The 17,618-nt window shown below is 48.5% G+C and overlaps 1 protein-coding gene across 1 annotated transcript in view; it reads right to left on the bottom strand.

Moving 5' to 3' along the window:
- LOC118397689 (microtubule-actin cross-linking factor 1-like) overlaps positions 1-17,618 on the bottom strand; it is a 280,970-nt gene that overhangs the window by 83,736 nt on the left and 179,616 nt on the right. The window contains 18 exon segments of the mRNA XM_052468938.1: positions 126-467; positions 722-886; positions 1,616-1,849; positions 2,156-2,305; positions 3,304-3,600; positions 3,756-3,908; positions 4,010-4,225; positions 4,316-4,471; positions 4,610-11,689; positions 14,076-14,211; positions 14,366-14,457; positions 14,609-14,719; positions 14,855-14,953; positions 15,054-15,161; positions 15,522-15,605; positions 15,972-16,131; positions 17,103-17,296; positions 17,472-17,610. Coding sequence (XP_052324898.1) covers positions 126-467; positions 722-886; positions 1,616-1,849; positions 2,156-2,305; positions 3,304-3,600; positions 3,756-3,908; positions 4,010-4,225; positions 4,316-4,471; positions 4,610-11,689; positions 14,076-14,211; positions 14,366-14,457; positions 14,609-14,719; positions 14,855-14,953; positions 15,054-15,161; positions 15,522-15,605; positions 15,972-16,131; positions 17,103-17,296; positions 17,472-17,610 — 9,916 coding nt within the window.

Raw genomic sequence — 17,618 nt, 5'->3', positions numbered from 1 at the left:
CCTGAACTATTGTTACAGTAAGCCTATATTCTTGCATCTTGATAATGTTAACCGTCTCTCTCTGGCTATGCAATGTAGCTTTCTCTCTAACTCACACTAGTCTAGGAAAATCAAAAAACATGTACCTTCTTGTGCTCTTCCAGTCTCCCCTTCAGGCCCTGTGCGTCCGTCTCTCCTTCCCCTAAGGAACCCAGCTCCCGCTCACTCTGTTCCAGCCAGGTCCCCAGGCCTCCGTGCTCCTGGAGGAACTTGACCAGCTCGTCCTTAAGGGCCTCAGAGCGCCTCAGCCTCTCCTGGCAGGCCCGCAGCTTCTCCTGGTGTTGGGTCTGGAGCTGGTCTAGCTGGTCCCGCAGACGCCGTTTCTCCTCGGCTGGCACGGCCGAGTCGGGCTGGTCCAGGAGGGATCGAGCGTTCTGGGACACCTGCATCAGCTGGGCCTGCTGGGCCTGGAGCTGCTGGAGCTCCGTCTGTAGAGGGGTTAAAGATCAAAGATCATAATGGGTCAGAGAGAGCCAAAAGGTAGGGCTCATCTCACATAGTCTGGAAAGGAGATGAGAGGAAGGATGCAAGTTGACGGTCATTCAATAACCTCTGCCAAGCACCTAAAAAGGTGGTTTTAGAACCCTTTTCTGAAGCATTACGTTTCATAGTGCATTTAGTTGTATACCACAACATGAACAAACGTTCCTTTTGTAAATAAGCAGCAAGGAGAATGTCTGACCTGGAGCATTTCACTGTGCGATTGTAGTCTTCCCTCTGGCGAGGAGGGGTGGTCAGTAACAGTCATGCCAGTTCCTATTCTCCCAGGCTGGTTCAGGGAGGAGAGCTCCTCCAGCAGCGAGTCGATCTGACACCGGGTCTCCTGCAGCTCCTCTACTGCCTTCGCCTATAGGGGAAGAAAATAGAGGGGAAACGTGATCAAACAGCACAGATCGCGGTGAGTGTATATTTCTACCAATGAAAGTGCAGTCAGGGAAAGGGAAAGAAAGGCCCTTCACCATAATTGACACAGAAAAGGAAAGAGCTTTTCCTCTGGTTTAATTGCCAGCAGCATTCCACCCTGCATACCACTGCTGGCTTGCTTCTGGTCAGTTCCTGGATGGGAGACCAGGTGCTGCTGGAAGTAGTGTTGGAGGGCCAGTAGGAGGCTCTCTTTCCTCTGGTCTAAAAACAATATCCCAATGCCCCAGGCATTGCCCTGTGTAGGGTGAGGTCTTTCGGATGGCACGTTAAACAGGTGTCCTGTCTCTCTGAGGTCATTAAAGATCCCATGGCACTTATCGTAAGAGTAGAGGTGTTAACCCCGGTGTCCTGGCTAAATTCCCAATCTGGCCCTCAAACCATCACGGTCACCTAATAATCCCCCGTTTACAATTGGCTCATTAATAACTATTCCTCAGGTCCCTGTAACTATTCCTCAGGTCGTTACTGCAAATGAGAATGTGTTCTCAGTCAACTTACCTGGTAAAATAACGGATAAAACACCGTAGCTGTTTCCATAGTAATTTTTCAGTACTCAAAACAGTATCCATAAAGATACACATCTTGGACCTTGGTTCCTTATAGACGGCAATAATAAAATCTACGTGCTGTGTTAGACAGCAGCGCTGCTTACCCGCTGTGTGTTCTGTTGGACGGTGGTGCTGATGGCCGTGTCCAGCTGGGCCAGGGAGGAGTCGGCCGTGTCGGTCAGTGCACTGTACTGCTCCTTCATACGGGACAGTGCCCCCTGGAGGTTGGCCCTGTCCTCTGGACTCAGGCTGTCACCGTGCTCCGCCAGGAACTCCTCCACCGAGCGGATGGTCTCCGCCACGCCCTCGCCTCTGGTCAGCAGGTCCTTCTGTACTTCCTGGGGGAGGGGGAGAGAGAGAGAGTGGGGGGGTCAGATATAGAGAGGTTACAGGTAGTGTGGCATATTCCCCTGGAACAGGCCATACAAAATTGCATGTGAGGAGAAAGGAGAATACATGCACAGTGTTAAGACGCTCCGACAGTTTGAACGCAGCCTAGCTCCTATAACTGTGGGTCCTCAAAGAGACCTAGCAAGGTCAGAACCGGGCTACATTAGAAGTCTGGGAGCAACTAAAACAACACAGGTGTTATCTCCTTTCTTGAGCCATGGATGTGAAAAAAAACCCCGCAGCGTTTCCCTCACCTTTAGCTCGCTCTGTTTCTGCTGCAGCACATTCACGTCACCAGACTCTGCTCCCGCTCTTTGATTGGCCAGCACGCTGGCAGCTCCAGCCAACCACATTGTAAGGCCTTCCAATCTCTGTGAGCACTCTGCTTTGTGCTGCTGCACCACCTGGAGAGCCACGGACGACGGTAGACAGAGAAAAATGTAGGCAGAGAGAGAGAGTGAGAAAAGTAATATTGTAAGTTTTGCTAATGAACAGTGGTCAGTCCACGACGTTGAATCAGACCCCTAATTGTCATTTTCCACTCAGCTGAGCAGGAGCACACAAAAAAAACAGATATTTTTACATTTCTCTTCAACACCCATTCACACTTTCCATTAAGTGCAACGCCTGCCTGTTTCTAAACCCTTTATAAAATGTCATTTTATATGTCACACCAGACGTCGAGCACGATGTGTCCAGAATTCACACAGCCAGCCAGACAGATGGATAGATACGGACACAGCATCATCAACAGGTCAGTCGAGCCAAAACAACAACGACAACACAAAACACAATCAAACACACGGTGTCCTCGTTTGCCCCTTTGTTCCTTCCTCCCCGTGTCGTACAACAGGGGAGAAGAGGACAAAAAGGAAAGCGTTCGAGCCACAGCAACAGGCTTCTCGGATTTAAAAAGTCTCTAGCCTTTTTCCGTGGTCGGCGCAAAGCGCATTTCCTTCTGTGGCAATCTGGAAGAGCAAGGCAGACATGTTAATTCACACAGGTGTTATACAGGGACACACGCAGAGGAGCAAACACACATTGGGCATAGAAGCTTGTGGTGAGAGTAGTTAATTACCGGTCCCTATACGGTGTCTTAGCCGACGCAGCAGCAGCGGTTGTTTGCTAATCTGATGTAAGTGATCAATTTAGACACAAATGTGGAAAATAAGAATTATTTTTGAAGTTGGCATATTTGCTTTGATGGACATGATTAATAGTATGTATAAGGGTTAGCCAGATACAGAAAGTGATAGAAAGTGAGAATTGAAACAATGATAGCATTGACCACAATGTTAAAGTATGTTATTAAGGATGATTGAATGTATTGAAAATGTATATGTTAAACATGCATTCCAGAACTCCAAATGGGACTGCGCAACATAGCCAGTGGTTTGCAAACCTCTCTCTCCCTTGCACTCTGTCTCTCTCTTTCTCTCTCCTTCTCTTCCTCTTCTTTTTCTTTGTGCCTGCGCTGCCTCTCCTCCTCCCTTTCTCTCTGGGCGGCGAGGGTGTCGGTCTTGGCGTGGGCTTGGCCAGAGGCTCGGTGGAAGCCCCTCTGCAGCTGTTGTAGCTGCCCAAGGAGGTGCCTGCTCTGTTCTGGAGCCAGGTCCTGAGCCCGCTCCGAGATGAACACCTGGATGTCAAAGGCAAGCGCGTTCACGTCATCGGAGCGGGCCGAGAGAGACGACTGCAACTCCTGAGGAAGGGCGACAGAAAGGAGAGATAATGATCTGAGGACTAGCTGGAAATGAAGCAACGCTGAATCCGAACTAGGTTGTGAAGTGCACACTTGAAAGTGCACAAGAAGAGGGTAACGAGATCAAACTTGAAGTGTGGCGTGAGAGCGGTAACCTTGCATAGCTGGAGCTGTTGTGTGCGCTGAGGAGGAGTCTCGCCCTGGGTTTGTCCATCCATTCCTGTCATTTGTGCCTCAGTCTCCTTCAGCCAGAAGAGAAGATCCTCTACTCGCCTCCCAAGTGACCTCTGTTCCCCAGTCACTGACTCCTGAGAGAGAGAAAAAAACAGCACTGATTAGCAAAGGGTGCAATAGTGGATTAAACACCAAAAACACACATATCTCATGTTTCAATCCACTGTCCCATTACCTTATGTGCCTCTCTGTGTGCGCGCAGCCCCTGCAGGATATTTTCTGAAACCCCTCTGGCAGCCTCGTAACCTCGAGCTAAGCTTCGCCCATCCTTTTCCAAGGCCAATAGTAGCTGAGGTGGTACTTCCTGTGGGCGGGGCTCCAGCAGCTGCTCAGCAGCATGCACTTCCTTTTTGACCTGGGGTTCTAAATCCCAAAGTTCTAGATCCAAGGTCTGAGATAAAAGGTTGGTCAATTTTGAAACCTAAGATTTCCATTGTGGTAACATCCTAGATCATACATTTGCAGGTACTAAATCTCTTACCTCTGTCTGTTTGATGATGTCATCAAGGGCAATGAGGCTGCGACCAATCGACTGTTGCTGCTGCTGCTTGAGGCGAACCTCGATGTGTCTCACCATAGAGAGCAGAGCCACAATTTGCTGGTCATGTTCCAGGAATTCCTGGCGGAGCAACGAGGACTGATGGAAAGGGAATGTCAGATGAGCATCAGTCTGAATGGCATTCGACAGCCTTGTTACTGGGTTACACACTACAGAAAATGTATGATCAAGTAGAGACAATTTGCTTTTCACCTACTAAATGCATCAATTACTTACCTTTCCCGTCTTAGCTGGGCTCTTCTCTTTCCTCATCTCCAATTCTTGGATTTCTCCATCCTCCTCCTCCCAGCTCTCAGTTGTATCGGATTCGGGCACCTCTGTTGTATCAGATTCAACCATCTCATTTGCATCAGACTGTGGGCTCTCGTCAGACCAGGACTGTCCTGATTCTGTGGACTCCTCAAGGGACTGTTCCTCTTTACACTCAGTTTCACTGTCAAGTTTCTGCTCCTGTTGTTCTTGCTGCTGTTGCTTCTTCTTCTTCCCTTTGCCAGTAGTTTTTGCTGGCTGGGTAGCAGGTGCCAAAGATGCCTCCTCAGGTGTACTAATTCTTAGTTGTTCAATGTCCTTGCCAGGAAGATCAGTTTGTTTGCTCAGAGACCTGTCCTCCTTAGTATCTTTCACCAGATGTGCATCCATTTCCTCTGTGGTCTTAGCAGTCTGGGTACCTGGAGCCACAGAGGCCTTGACCAGATGGGCACCTGACATGGATACAAGGGCTTCAGGAGAGGCACCCACAACGTCAATAACACGATGGGTGTCTAGGTGGACATCCTTCTCAGGTGTACCAATCCTAAATGGTTCAATTTCCTTGCCATGTGGGTCAATTTCTCTCCTCAAAGAAATATCCTCCTTAGTTTTCTCCTCAAGATGTGCATTGATTTGGTACGGTGCAGTGGTGTGTGTTGATCTTTGTTGATTGGCGTCAACTCCACTAAGACTCTTGGTAGAGGCAGCCATTTTGTTCAGCTCCTCTGATTTACTGTCTTGCTGCTCCTCAAGCTTCTGCTCATCCCCAGAGACTGAGCTCTCAAGATCAGCCGGTATGGATTTCACTTCAGAATCTGCTCTATTGTGGATGGATGGCTTCTCCTCTGTCGCAGGTTCAACTTTTTCTACCACTCTATGCATCTTAGACTTTCTGTTCTTCTGATTTTTCTTTCCCGGCATCATCTTTTTAAGCTGGTCTGTTTGAGATGGTAGAACAGTCTCCTCTTTCTCTCCTTTTCTAGCCTGGTTTGGTAGAACTTTATCCCCTTTCTCTCCTTCTTTAGCCTGGTCTGGTATAACTTTCTCCTCTTTCTCCCCTTCTCTAGCCTGGTCTGGTAGAACTTTCTCCTCTTTCTCTCCTTCTCTAGCCTGGTCTGGTAGAACTTTCTCCTCCTTCTCTCCTTCTCTAGCATGGTCTGGTAGAACATTCTCCTCTTTCTCTCCTTCTCTAGCATGGTCTGGTAGAACTTTCTCCTCTTTCTCTCCTTTAGCCTGGTCTGGTAGAACTTTCTCCTCTTTCTCTCCTTCTCTAGCATGGTCTGGTAGAACTTTCTCCTCTTTCTCTCCTTTAGCCTGGTCTGGTAGAACTTTCTCCCCTTCTCTAGCTTGGTCTTGTAGAACTTTCTCCTCTTTCTCTCCTTTAGCCTGGTCTGGTAGAACTTTCTCTCCTTCTTTAGCCTGGTCTGGTAGAACTTTCTCCCCTTCTCTAGCCTGGTCTGGTAGAACTTTCTCCTCTTTCTCTCCTTCAGCCTGGTCTGGTAGAACTTTCTCTCCTTCTTTAGCCTGGTCTGGTAGAACTTTCTCCCCTTCTCTAGCCTGGTCTGGTAGAACTTTCTCTTCTTTAGCCTGGTCTGGTAGAACTTTCTCCCCTTCTCTAGCCTGGTCTGGTAGAACTTTCTCCTCTTTCTCTCCTTTAGCCTGGTCTGGTAGAACTTTCTCCTCGGTCTCTCCTTCTTTAGCCTGGTCTAGTAAAACTTTCTCCTCTTTCCTTCCTCTTTTAACCTGGTATGGCAGAGCTTTTTCCACTTCCTCTGCTGCTACATGAATCATAGAATGGTGAGGCAGAACTTTCTCTCTTTCTCCTTCCTTCTTGTCAATTCCTTTACCCTCTTCTGGTGAAACCTCAGGACTCCCTACAGTCTTAACTTCCTCTACAGATGTCACCAAACTCTCCTTCTTCCCCACTCCCTGACGCAGTGCCTCTAGCTCATCTGCAGCTTGCTTCTCACTAACACCTCGCCCAAACACCTTCCTCAGGATACTCTCTTTTGCCTTCCGTAAAAGGGCCTCTGTGTCATTTGCTGCCTGGGGGGTTTTCAGAGTGAATTCCACCTCTTTTCTATCCTTATGCTCCTGTTGTCCAGTCTGTTGAGAAACCGTCTTCTCCCCATCTGAATCACTCTTTCCCACAATGTGCTCGCCCTCCCGCGTTTGCTCATCTTTAGAAACTCTATTATGAATGGATACTCTATCATGGATGGACGATCGCTCATCTGCCACAGATTCAACCTTTTCTGCTACTATGGTTATCTTAGACTTTTTGTCTAAGCTGTTGAGAACACCCTTCGTTACTGTCACTTCAGAACCTGCTTTATCATGGATGGATGGTATCTTCTCTGTCACAGGTTCAACCTTCTCTGATGCCATAGGTATCTTAGACGTTTTGTTCTTCTCCACCCGTCTTTGGTCCTCGGAGACCTTATACTCTGTACCATCTCTCTCTACCTCAAGAGCATCTTCTATGACTCCAAGCGGAACAGCAGAAGCTTCCCTTAATTTGCCAATATCTTCTGGATCTCCAAACCTCTCAACAGTCTGTGCCCTGGCACTTTCAAGTGCAGATTGAACATCTTGCACAAGGGACTCCTCTTTCTCCTGCGGGGTAACATAACCTCTGGTGGACTCAACACCCTTATCCTTAGATTGTACATTCTGGTCTTTGTTTTGCATTTTCTGAATATCAGCTTCTTCTGAGGGTCTTTGCTCAATGTCAACCTCTCCTTTTCCTTTCTTCTTATTCCTCCTCTTCTTTTTGCTCTTACCTTCAGCCTCCTTAGAAGGGGGTGATGCATGTCCAAGATCATCACGCTCTGTGACCTCAATCTTTGTGTCCCTCTCAACCTCCATTCTACCTTGCTCCACCACACTCTCAGTACTGTCTTCTACCACATTTGTCTTCCCTTCATCTCTCTCAACCAGTGTAGAAATATCTATGCTGCCCTTTTGATCCATACCTTCTCTGCCAATGGCCCCTGTCGAGTCCATCCGTGGTTCTTTGCCCATAGCAAAGACTGAACTACTTTCACCCACAGGTCTAGACCCCTTTTTATCATTTTCTGGTGGTCGAACAGTAACATCTTGCGGAGTCGCCATCTCCTGAAGGGCCTGCTGAACCCTTTTCTCCGCATTGATTGCAAACTGAGCCAACAAATTGATTGACTGGTCTGAGTCGATGTCAAATGACTTCCCGGCTATTGAGACCTCTCCAATCTCGTCTTCAATGTGTACAGAGCCATGGTGTTGCAGATCTTCTGACTGCTTGAACGTTCCAGCTTCTAGAGTCTTTACAATGTCCTCTGTGATCATCAAAGGGTTATACCCCTTTTCTGACTCTTCTGGATGTGGGGATGGAGAAATAACTTCAGAGCTTTCAATAATTATTTTGGTTTGGCTGTCTGGACTGGATATTGATAATGAGACTGCAGGACTATAGGTCCCATCTGAGGAGGCAATGGGTGTTGAACTATCCTCATCGTCAGATTCTACGTCCATGGAGCCCAAGTTGCCCTGGAGTTCTGCAGCCATTTCTCTGGATATAAGCCCATATTTGACAGCTTTTTTCAGGCTAGAGACTCTCTGCCCCGTGGAAGGGTCAAATAAGCCCCCTTTCAGAACCTGGTTGGTGGCAATGAGCCTGGCCATATGTTCTCCCACCAGCCCTTTCTTAGAGGCTTTAGGCAGAGGAAGCCTAGCTCCATTGGAAATATCAATAATCCCTCCAGTGTCTGCCTGGCTTTGCAACATTCTGAGCGCTGGGACCGGATCAACTTGTTGAGATGCAATTGCTTCAGCTAAATTCAGGATTTTACCTGTTTGCTTATCCTGGATTCCCTTGAAAGGCTTCACTTCCAAGAAGCGCTTTCCACTCTTAATGTCAATCTTGCCTTGGTTTACAAGGTCTGAGTAAGGCACAATTTGGGCACTTTGTGGATCCAACAAACCTTGTGTTACACCCGGAGAAACCATTGCTTTCTTGGCAGTGCTCTCATCGAGCAGACCATCGGAGACAGCCTCTGTCAATGTAAGTCTACAATTTAAATCAGGGTCCAAAATGGCACCTGTGGATGCCTGGAGGAGGGCAGCATCTGGGTTTGAAGAGAGGGCAACTTCCCCCTGACATGCTCTCTCTAACTCCCCCAGTTCTGGGGCTATGGCACGATCTACCAGACCTCGCAGCAAAGCATCAGCAACTGACAGTCTAACTCCAGAGTTGTGGTGCACGATGCCACCCTCTGCCACTTGCTGAGACAAGGCTTGATAGACTTCCTTCTGCCCAAGCAAACCTCTTTCAAGGGCCAGCTTTAGGCGAACAGGTGACTTTGTTTTGGGATCGACAACCCCATCCATTTGCAGCTGCAACGTTGCTTTGGTTAGTGCTGAATCTGGGTCTGAGTATTTTCCACGGTATGACTTCTCCAACGCAACTAGCTTTTCTCGTTGGTCCTCCTCTATCAGCCCAAGGTTGGCTGCCAGGGTAACAGACACTTTCTTATCCCTTCGCAGGTCAACCACTCCCCCTGAGACCACCTGGGCCTCCAGGAGCCGAGCAGCTGTGTTGGAGTCTATCAGGCCTGCCTGAGCAGCATCCTTCAGGGTACAAATCTTCCCCTTCTCTACATCCACTACCCCTGCCAGGGTCTTCTCTGATTTCAGCACACTCCACATCAGGTCTTCATCAAGCAGACCCTCCTGCATCACATCCTCCATGCTCAGAGATTCACACGCGCTGACATCCAGGAAACCTCCGAAAAGTCCTGCCTTGGCCATCAGCTTGACTGCAGTGTGTCCGGGGAGGACCCCCTGAGCCACGGCTTCATCTGGGAGAAGCCGCTGCCCTCCTTCCATCAGTAGACCCCCTTGGTGAAGCTCTGAGGTCAACCTTTCCAGCTCTACATCCTCCTCACTCTTCACTGTGATCCTCTGAGAATCCTTCATAGTATGTTTAACTCCAACACTCACAGGCATGCTCTCATTTTCATTAGTCTCTGATGGTGGAATAGGGTTGGCATGAGATTGGGTTGGCATCAGAGTCTCTGCCTCGGTCTTAAATGGCGTGGAGTACATTTCTGAGGCTTCTACAAGTGTGCCGCCAATGTCTTCCATGAGTGAGTCCTTATCCTTTGTCTTTTTGTGACTCTCTCTTGCTCCCTCTGATTCAATCTCTACCAGCCCCTCTTCATACGAGCCTGTAATTAATTGCTTTTCTGGTAGTCCAGCTGAGGGCTGGACACTTTCAAAAATAAAAATGTCATCCTTTTCACCTTTTACTTCTTTATGTACACCTCCATCTACCTTCTCACTTATTCTCATGGTTGAGTCAAGGTCTACCTGTCCCATCTCCTTAATTCCAGTTAGCTTAGCCTGCAATATCATGTCAGATGTACCATCCCATCCTTGACTATCAGCTTCTTCTACCATCTTTCTGGAGGAAACATATTTTTCAGACGAGCTTAATTTTGCACTCTTTTCCTGGACCTCTCCGATTTCCCTTGTCTGCTGATTATCTGCCAAACTTACAATTGGCACTACTTCCATAAACTCCTGTCTCTGTGAAGTCAAACTCAACCCTGACACCACCACTCCAGGTATAGGATCCACATTGATCAGACCAGTAGCAGCCTTGACAAGTTCCACCAGCTCAGGCTCGAACAACACTAAGCGCTGGCCTGAATGTGCATCTATATAACTGTGGGTCATTAAATGGAAAAGCAGGCGGTGATGTGCCTGTTCCTCAGGGGCCATCTCCTCCAGAAATGAGGGGAAACATGTGTGCTCTGGGGAAGAGGCAGGTGGTGAGGAGGGAGGGGATGACCCAGTGGAGCCCCAGCTTAGGCGATTTAGATTTGGGGAGCCTGACTGGTTCATGTTGTGTAGCACATCTGGGATCTGAATCTCTTTCAGAATCTCAGCCACTTTGGGTTCAAGGACCTCCTTAGCCTGATTCAGGGACACGACCTTGGGGGTTTCAGGAAGGTACAGGGCACCTATCGTGTGGCGTTGTCTCAGGATGTTCAGAGCCAGCTCTCCCGAGATGACCCCTTGTTGTAGAGCCTCTGCAATGGGCAGCAGCTCCCCTGACTCAGGCCAGAGCATCCCCATAAAAGCCCAGAGGGACTCGAGCACCAGCAGGGCCAGATGAGGTGAGAGCAGGTCCCTCTGGATGGCTTCCTCCAACCCTAGGCGCTCCCCACTTACAGGGTCTAGTATCCCACCACTCTGCAGCTGGCGGGTCAGCATGGCACAGGCCAGGTCCTGGTCCATCAGATTGTGACGCACAGCCTCATCCACAGTCAGGCGGCGTCCCGTACGGGGGTCAGCAATCCCACCAGCAAATAGCTGGGCCTCCAGCAATCTCACCGTAACTTGCCTGTCAATCAGATTCTCTTGGACAGCACGGAAGATCCCAACCTTCCTGCCGGAAGCGAGGCAGACGGTGCCTCCTGGCTGCTGTTTGACTGGCAACAGATACAAGCCGGTGTCATCGCTGAGGACACAGCGCTGCTGCAGTTCAGACAGATTCAGCTTTTCTGCTGTGTTAGGGTCAACGAGCTCCCGCCGATTGACCCGTGACCTGAGCTTGGTGTAGACCCTTGGGGTCAGCAGGCCCATCTCTCCAGCACTATCCAGGGTCAGTCGTCTTCCTCCCAACTCCCTCAGGCCTCCTGTGTTCATCTGCAGCTCCAGGATACGCAGCCCCAACTCCTCTCTGATAAGGCCCTCCTCCATGGCTGCAGCCACTGGAAGGAGCTGGCCCTCCAGTTGTTCTGTCTGGTCGACAAGATGCAAGGCACTCTCCAGCTCTGCTAGGGATTGGCTGATGAGACTATCAATCAGGCCACAGTTGAAGCCCTCTTCCAGTGATAGGCTCACAGGGGAGACAGGCTGAAATAACCCACCCATGGTGAGCTGGGCCTCCAATAAGACATGGCAGGTGTCCTGATCAATGAGGCCACGCTGAGCAGCTTGGAAGACTGGGACAGTTTCCATGGTGCCCAGGTCAATAACTCCGCCAATGGCAGCTTGGCTCTGTGAAGAGAAACAAAGTAAGTGAATATTTGAACTTACTTAACAGTCCGAGTATTTTGTTGAGGAACCCATAGCCCGTAAGTATCCACCAAGAAAAAGAAAAACCTTTACCAAAGAGTCATAATAATAATTTTGACATAATTACGGTGATAAAAGCATATTTCAATAGATACAATACGATATAGTATTAAACTAGTTTTTCCCCCCCTTATTTTATCCCCCCTTTTTCTCCCTAATTTCATGGTATCCAATTGGTAGTTAGTCTTGTCCCATTGCTGCAACTCCCCTACGGACTCGGGAGAGGCGAAGGTCAGCTTAACCCGGAAGCCAGCCGCACCAATGTACAGCTGACGACTGAAGTCAGCGTGCACGCGCCAGGCCGCCACAAGGAGTAGCTAGAGTGGGACGGGACAAGGACTTTCCTGACCGGCCAAACCCTCCCGTAACCCGGGCGACCCTGGGCTAATTGTGCGGCGCCTCATAGGTCTCCCGGTCGAGGCTGGCTGCGACACAACCTGGGATCGAACCCGGGTCTGTAGTGACGCCTTTAGCACTGCGACGCAGTGTCTTAGACCGCTGCGCCACTCGGGAGGCAATCTTTTGCACACACATTTCTCTTCCAGCATGGCACAAGAACACTTACCTCTGTTCTACAAAGCACTAAGCATGGCTACATAGAGAACAGAAACGCAGAGAACCAATATACCAGGTAAAAACAAACAGCAAAGGAAGGGAGAGAAAGACCGATCAAAGAGAAGATAAAGCTAGAAAAAGGCAGGTCAGATTGGAAGCAACGGTAAGAGAAAGCGAGCACTACTTACCGTACGGGGCTGGCCCGTGATGCGCAAACACTAACAGGCCGAGGGCTCGGCAGATTGAAGAGCGACAGGTGAGAAGCTTGGCGTTAGGATTCTGCATGCTATCTACTTGATGGCCCTGACTCGCCTGGCTGACACTCCATTTCAAATCGACTCGCTATACTGTAACCTCCATAGGTTTTGGACCATCTCTAGCTATGGCACAATTTACATTGGACTACGGTTAATTGAAATGGATTTTCTCAAATCTGACTGACATTGAATCCACAATGGACTGATTCTTTGTTCACTGGCTAAGTGGCAGAATACAACTTAACTTAAACAGAGATAATAGGATTCTGCCCCATACTGACTTGGCCTAACTACAGTTATCCTTTTGCTGAGAGCTGGATGTCCTTGATTCTCTTCTGGCAGCTGTTAGTGAGTTTGAAGCAAAATGCTGATTATTTCACACATATTAATGCATTAGACGGCACAAACATATACACACACACACACACACACACTGTGATCTGGACACATCGTGCTCAAACGGTGACGGTGGGGGTTTGCGTAGCTGGCCTCTGGTGCTCACACGAAGCCGACACTGGCAGTTAGACATTCTTCTCTGACAAGTGATTTGATGCAACGTGTGTACATTCTTCCTGAGTGTCTAGAACTACCCAGAAAACCACACACGCCATTCATAGAACACGCACTCGTGGGTGGGAAGGTACGCGCACACACACCAACACACTCACATACCATCACATTTGGACGGATGTATATGGGGGGGGGACATGACAGCGTGGTTGGATTTCGACTATGTGAACAAGTATGCACACGCGTTTACGAAGAGTCATGGGCTTTTGTAGGTTCATGGATGAATAGCAGGGTCGCGTACAGAACGTAGTGCGGGGACAGTAAATGACCATTGTAATTTAGAGTCACAACTATTGTCTACCAATGAGTGCTCAGAGGGGATGTGGAGCATATTGACGGGTGACTATCTCGTGACCATGAAGGCGGGCGTTGAGGGCGCTCCTCCTATCAAAAAGCTACTATAGCTAAACGGTAGCATGACTTCTTTGGCTCTACGACTGCTACACCGATAAAGGGGCCATAGACTAGCCATTATGCAGATGTGTTTGATGATGATGGTGATGACGGGTCACATGATTGCAAGCGGGTTGTCGAGTGCAAGTGAGGGCGGGGCTCTCACTCCATGCAATTACATTAAATGTTTGTTAAAGCAAACCAAGTCTATGAGTCGACAACATTCATTATGGGGGATGATGATGGTGGTGATGATGATGATGATGATGATGGGTGTCAAAAAAATGCACACGGGGTGACGGGCGACACACAACATGCGACACACTCTCGCTTGCACACAAGCACGGCTCGAGAACCTATTCCATTTCAGAACCTCAAATTCACAAAAAGGCAGACAGACATTGCCAGTGAGCAACACACTTGAACAGCAACGTCGTAAGCTCGCATTGGCAACTCGCTAGTGAGTTTATGGTTGTAGCCGCAACCTCCCTCCTCGTCCCTCTTTCCGGGCACCCTCCCTCCATCCGCTCTACCTTTCTCTGCTCCTCTTTGGCCTGCTCCTGCTCCAGCTGTTGCAGTCGGGCGGTGGAACGGTCACACAGCTGGCTGTAGGTGGCCGTCAGCTCATCCAGCTGGGAGGTCACCTGGACACGTTCCTCTGGGGACAACCTAGAGGACAAACATTTCTATCAGTTTGAACTTGTATGTGTGTGTGTGTGTGTGTGTGTGTGTGTGGATAAAGGTGAGATGTTAATGAGCGAGTATACAGTAGTCGTGTGTTTATACAGTGGTATGCATGTGCGTAGGAGAAATCGGAACTTACTTGCTGGCCTGTTTAGACATCAGGAAGACTTGGGTGTTCCTGATAGCCTGAGCCACCTCCTCCTTCTTAGCCGCTAACTGCTCACTGACAGCCTAGAAACACAACTCAAATGATTAAAACAACGTGATAGAAAAAGAACACCGGTATATTCATTTGATAGGCTAAGAGAGCACGCTACAAGACAGACCAGCGGATGAATACAATTCAATAAGATACTAGATGCATTTAATAATATTTCTGGACCTGCTGCGCCGCAATGGATGACTCGGCGGAGGGGCCCTGGAGGCCCTTGACCCAGCCCAGCAGCTCTGACACCTGGCCCACCCTCTGCTGCCTCTCCTCCTCCACCTCTTTCTGTGGGGGGCGATACGGGGACATGTCATCATGATAGAAATGTATTGGCGGGTACAGACAACAAATCCCAGGAACACAGAGGAAGGTTGACAAAACCAAAAACTGAGAGCGAACGAAAGAAAGAGCGAGACATACCTCTTCCTCCTCGAGTCTCCTCAGTGCATCGCTGATGTACTTGACGTGTTGCGTCGTCAAGGTAACCAGGGCTGTGTAGCGTGTGCGCAAGTCCATGAACTGGAATGGCAAAGAAATGTTTCTACTCTTGGCTTCACACACCGACGTTGACACATATTTTTCTGTAAATACATTGCGCCGATCGTCTCCCTCTCCTTACCTCCTGCGTGATGGCGTCTGATGAAGAGTGCATCCTCCTCCTCTTAACAGTGGATTTCTGGGTCGACTCCACAAAGGCTTTGAATGTCATCAGTTGTAGCTCGTAGTCCTGATGGACAAATATGGATACATGTAACGTCGTGACAAAAAAAATGTTTTAGGTTGTATTGGTATAGGACATTTCGTGTGGAAATTGGGTATGCAATCAGTCAATCAATCAATCAATCAATCATATGTATTTATAATCCAGTAACCCTGTAGCCCCACCTCAATTCAAAATGTATGACTTGCAAAAATCACCCAGCATGAATCATCATATTTTTGGACATCAAATGAAAACGTTATTTGTCACATGGTTCGTAAAACAATATGTGGAGACTAACAGTGAAATGCTTACTTAAGGGGTCCTTTTCCAATCATCCAAAAACATGTCTTTACATTACAATGACAAAGTGCTGTGGTACTGTACCTTGACAGAGGTGCAGTACTGTTTCGAGTGGGTTTGGCACTCGTCTAGTTTGGTCTGGTTCTTTTCGATCTCGGCTACTAATGCCTGAGGAGGGGAATCGGGCCCATGAGAATAGACGTCATTTACAGAAGTCACTCAATCGCAGTCAGATCATTCCATTGGTCTCAATAGCCTATTTAAAAGAAAGCTATCGTTTATCTCTCTTTCTTTCAATGAACATTTCTCTATGGCTGGGGTCAATATCTATCTGCTGTGTGGTCCTTCTCGATCTTTCTGTCGGTCCCCTTGGATCCGTCTTCCTGCCTCTATCGGCCTCCATCAAATCAAATCAAATGTATTTATATAGCCCTTCGTACATCAGCTGATATCTCAAAGTGCTGTACAGAAACCCAGCCTACAACCCCAAACAGCAAGCAATGCAGGTGTAGAAGCACCATCCATCCCTCTCACCGTTTGTTCTGCCAGTTGTTCAGACAGGACTCTGCTGTCAGTCTGTCCAGGCTGGGTGTTCTCCTGTCTCTCAGTGGTCTCCTCTATCCAGTGGATCAGAGCAGAGTGGCCGTCTCTGTACTGCTGCAGGACTGAGCCCAGGGCCTTTAGCTCGGCTCGCCTGGAACAACAAGGAGGAAATGCACGCACACAAACACACCACAACATTCAATAAAGTACCCAATCAGTGATATGGGTCTATGCCAGGGTTCCCCAACTGGCGGACCGTGGGTGGTATAATTTGGCCGGCCAAGTTTTCGGAGCTAAAATAAATAAATACAAATATATTTTTGGTTGTTGAATTTTCATTGTTGGACATAAAAGACCGTAAAAACAACAGCAATGTTTTATTTTTGGAAATGTGTTCCCAAGCATAATAGAGAGATTGTATAATAGTGAAGGTATAATCATTATAATTGATTGGATTTATGTAGCACTTCTCTACCGAGGTACTCAAAGCGCTTTACATAGTAGGGTGAAACTCATCTCGCCTACCATCAACGTGTAGCACCTTACCTCAGTGATGCACTGAGACCATTTTTGTGGCTGAACTCACAACAGCTGACAACAGCTGATATACGCCAATTAAGAATGAGGGGGATGATTAGGTGGCCATGATGGAATGTGGCCAGATTGGGAATTTAGCCATGACATCGTGGGTGAACACCCCTACTCTTACAATAAGCGCCGTGGGATTTTGAATGACCACAGAGAGTCAGGACAGACGTTTTAACAATGTTCCCAAATGCAATCAAGGTTTGAAATGATGTTTTAGTCTGTTTGGGCTTGTTTTGCAGTCAATTTGCAGTCAAATTTATTTTTTATTACGTTCCGGACCCCCAACCACCCGCTCAAGAAAGAATTGGCCCGCAGCTGAATCCAGTTGATCATCCCTGGTCTTTGCTAGTCTCTATTTCACATTTGACCAGAACGGTGATTTTCCAAATCTGTCCCCATCTCAAGGACATACTGTATTCATTTAAGTGTAAACCTACAGTACAAACACCGAGTAAGGCTTAAGCTTCACATAAGACTTCCATAAAAATTATATGACTAACACTGACTCCAACCATCCATCTGTCCACCACTCACCGTGTGTCCATCTGTCTCTTGACTCCGGCCCACCTCTCGGTGAGCTGGGCGGCTTTCTCCTGGTAGCGCTCCAGCTCCGGGCTGCGGTCTGGGTGGAGCCTGTTCAGCTGAGTCCCCGCCACCCGGGCCTTCTGCACCCCCGACTGCAGGGAGCTCAACACCCTCTCCTGGTCCTCAAGCTCCGACTGCCACGTCTGGAGGGAGGGGGGCAGAGAATCAGCACGCGGACACACTAACAAACAAATCCTAATCTTGATCCATGCAACGCCTACGGGGCCATCAATAACTTTTTCATGCATTTGTACAGTATCTGAATTAGTGGGATTTAGTGGATAGTTTGTTCTTTTATTGTATCTGCCAGTCTCTTACCCCCAGTTGTTCCCGTAGGGCCTGGATGGCGTTGGCGTCTGCAGGAACGATGTCCTCCTCACTCAGCCTGCTCTCGTACCTCTTCACCTGGCTCTCTGCAGCCTGCAAGCTGTGGATCAGCACATCCACTGTCTTCAGCCTGGGCGA

The sequence above is a fragment of the Oncorhynchus keta genome, chromosome 19 (genome assembly GCF_023373465.1).
Source record: "Oncorhynchus keta strain PuntledgeMale-10-30-2019 chromosome 19, Oket_V2, whole genome shotgun sequence".
Classification (NCBI taxonomy): domain Eukaryota; kingdom Metazoa; phylum Chordata; class Actinopteri; order Salmoniformes; family Salmonidae; genus Oncorhynchus; species Oncorhynchus keta.
This window is presented reverse-complemented; position numbering and strand designations above follow the sequence as displayed.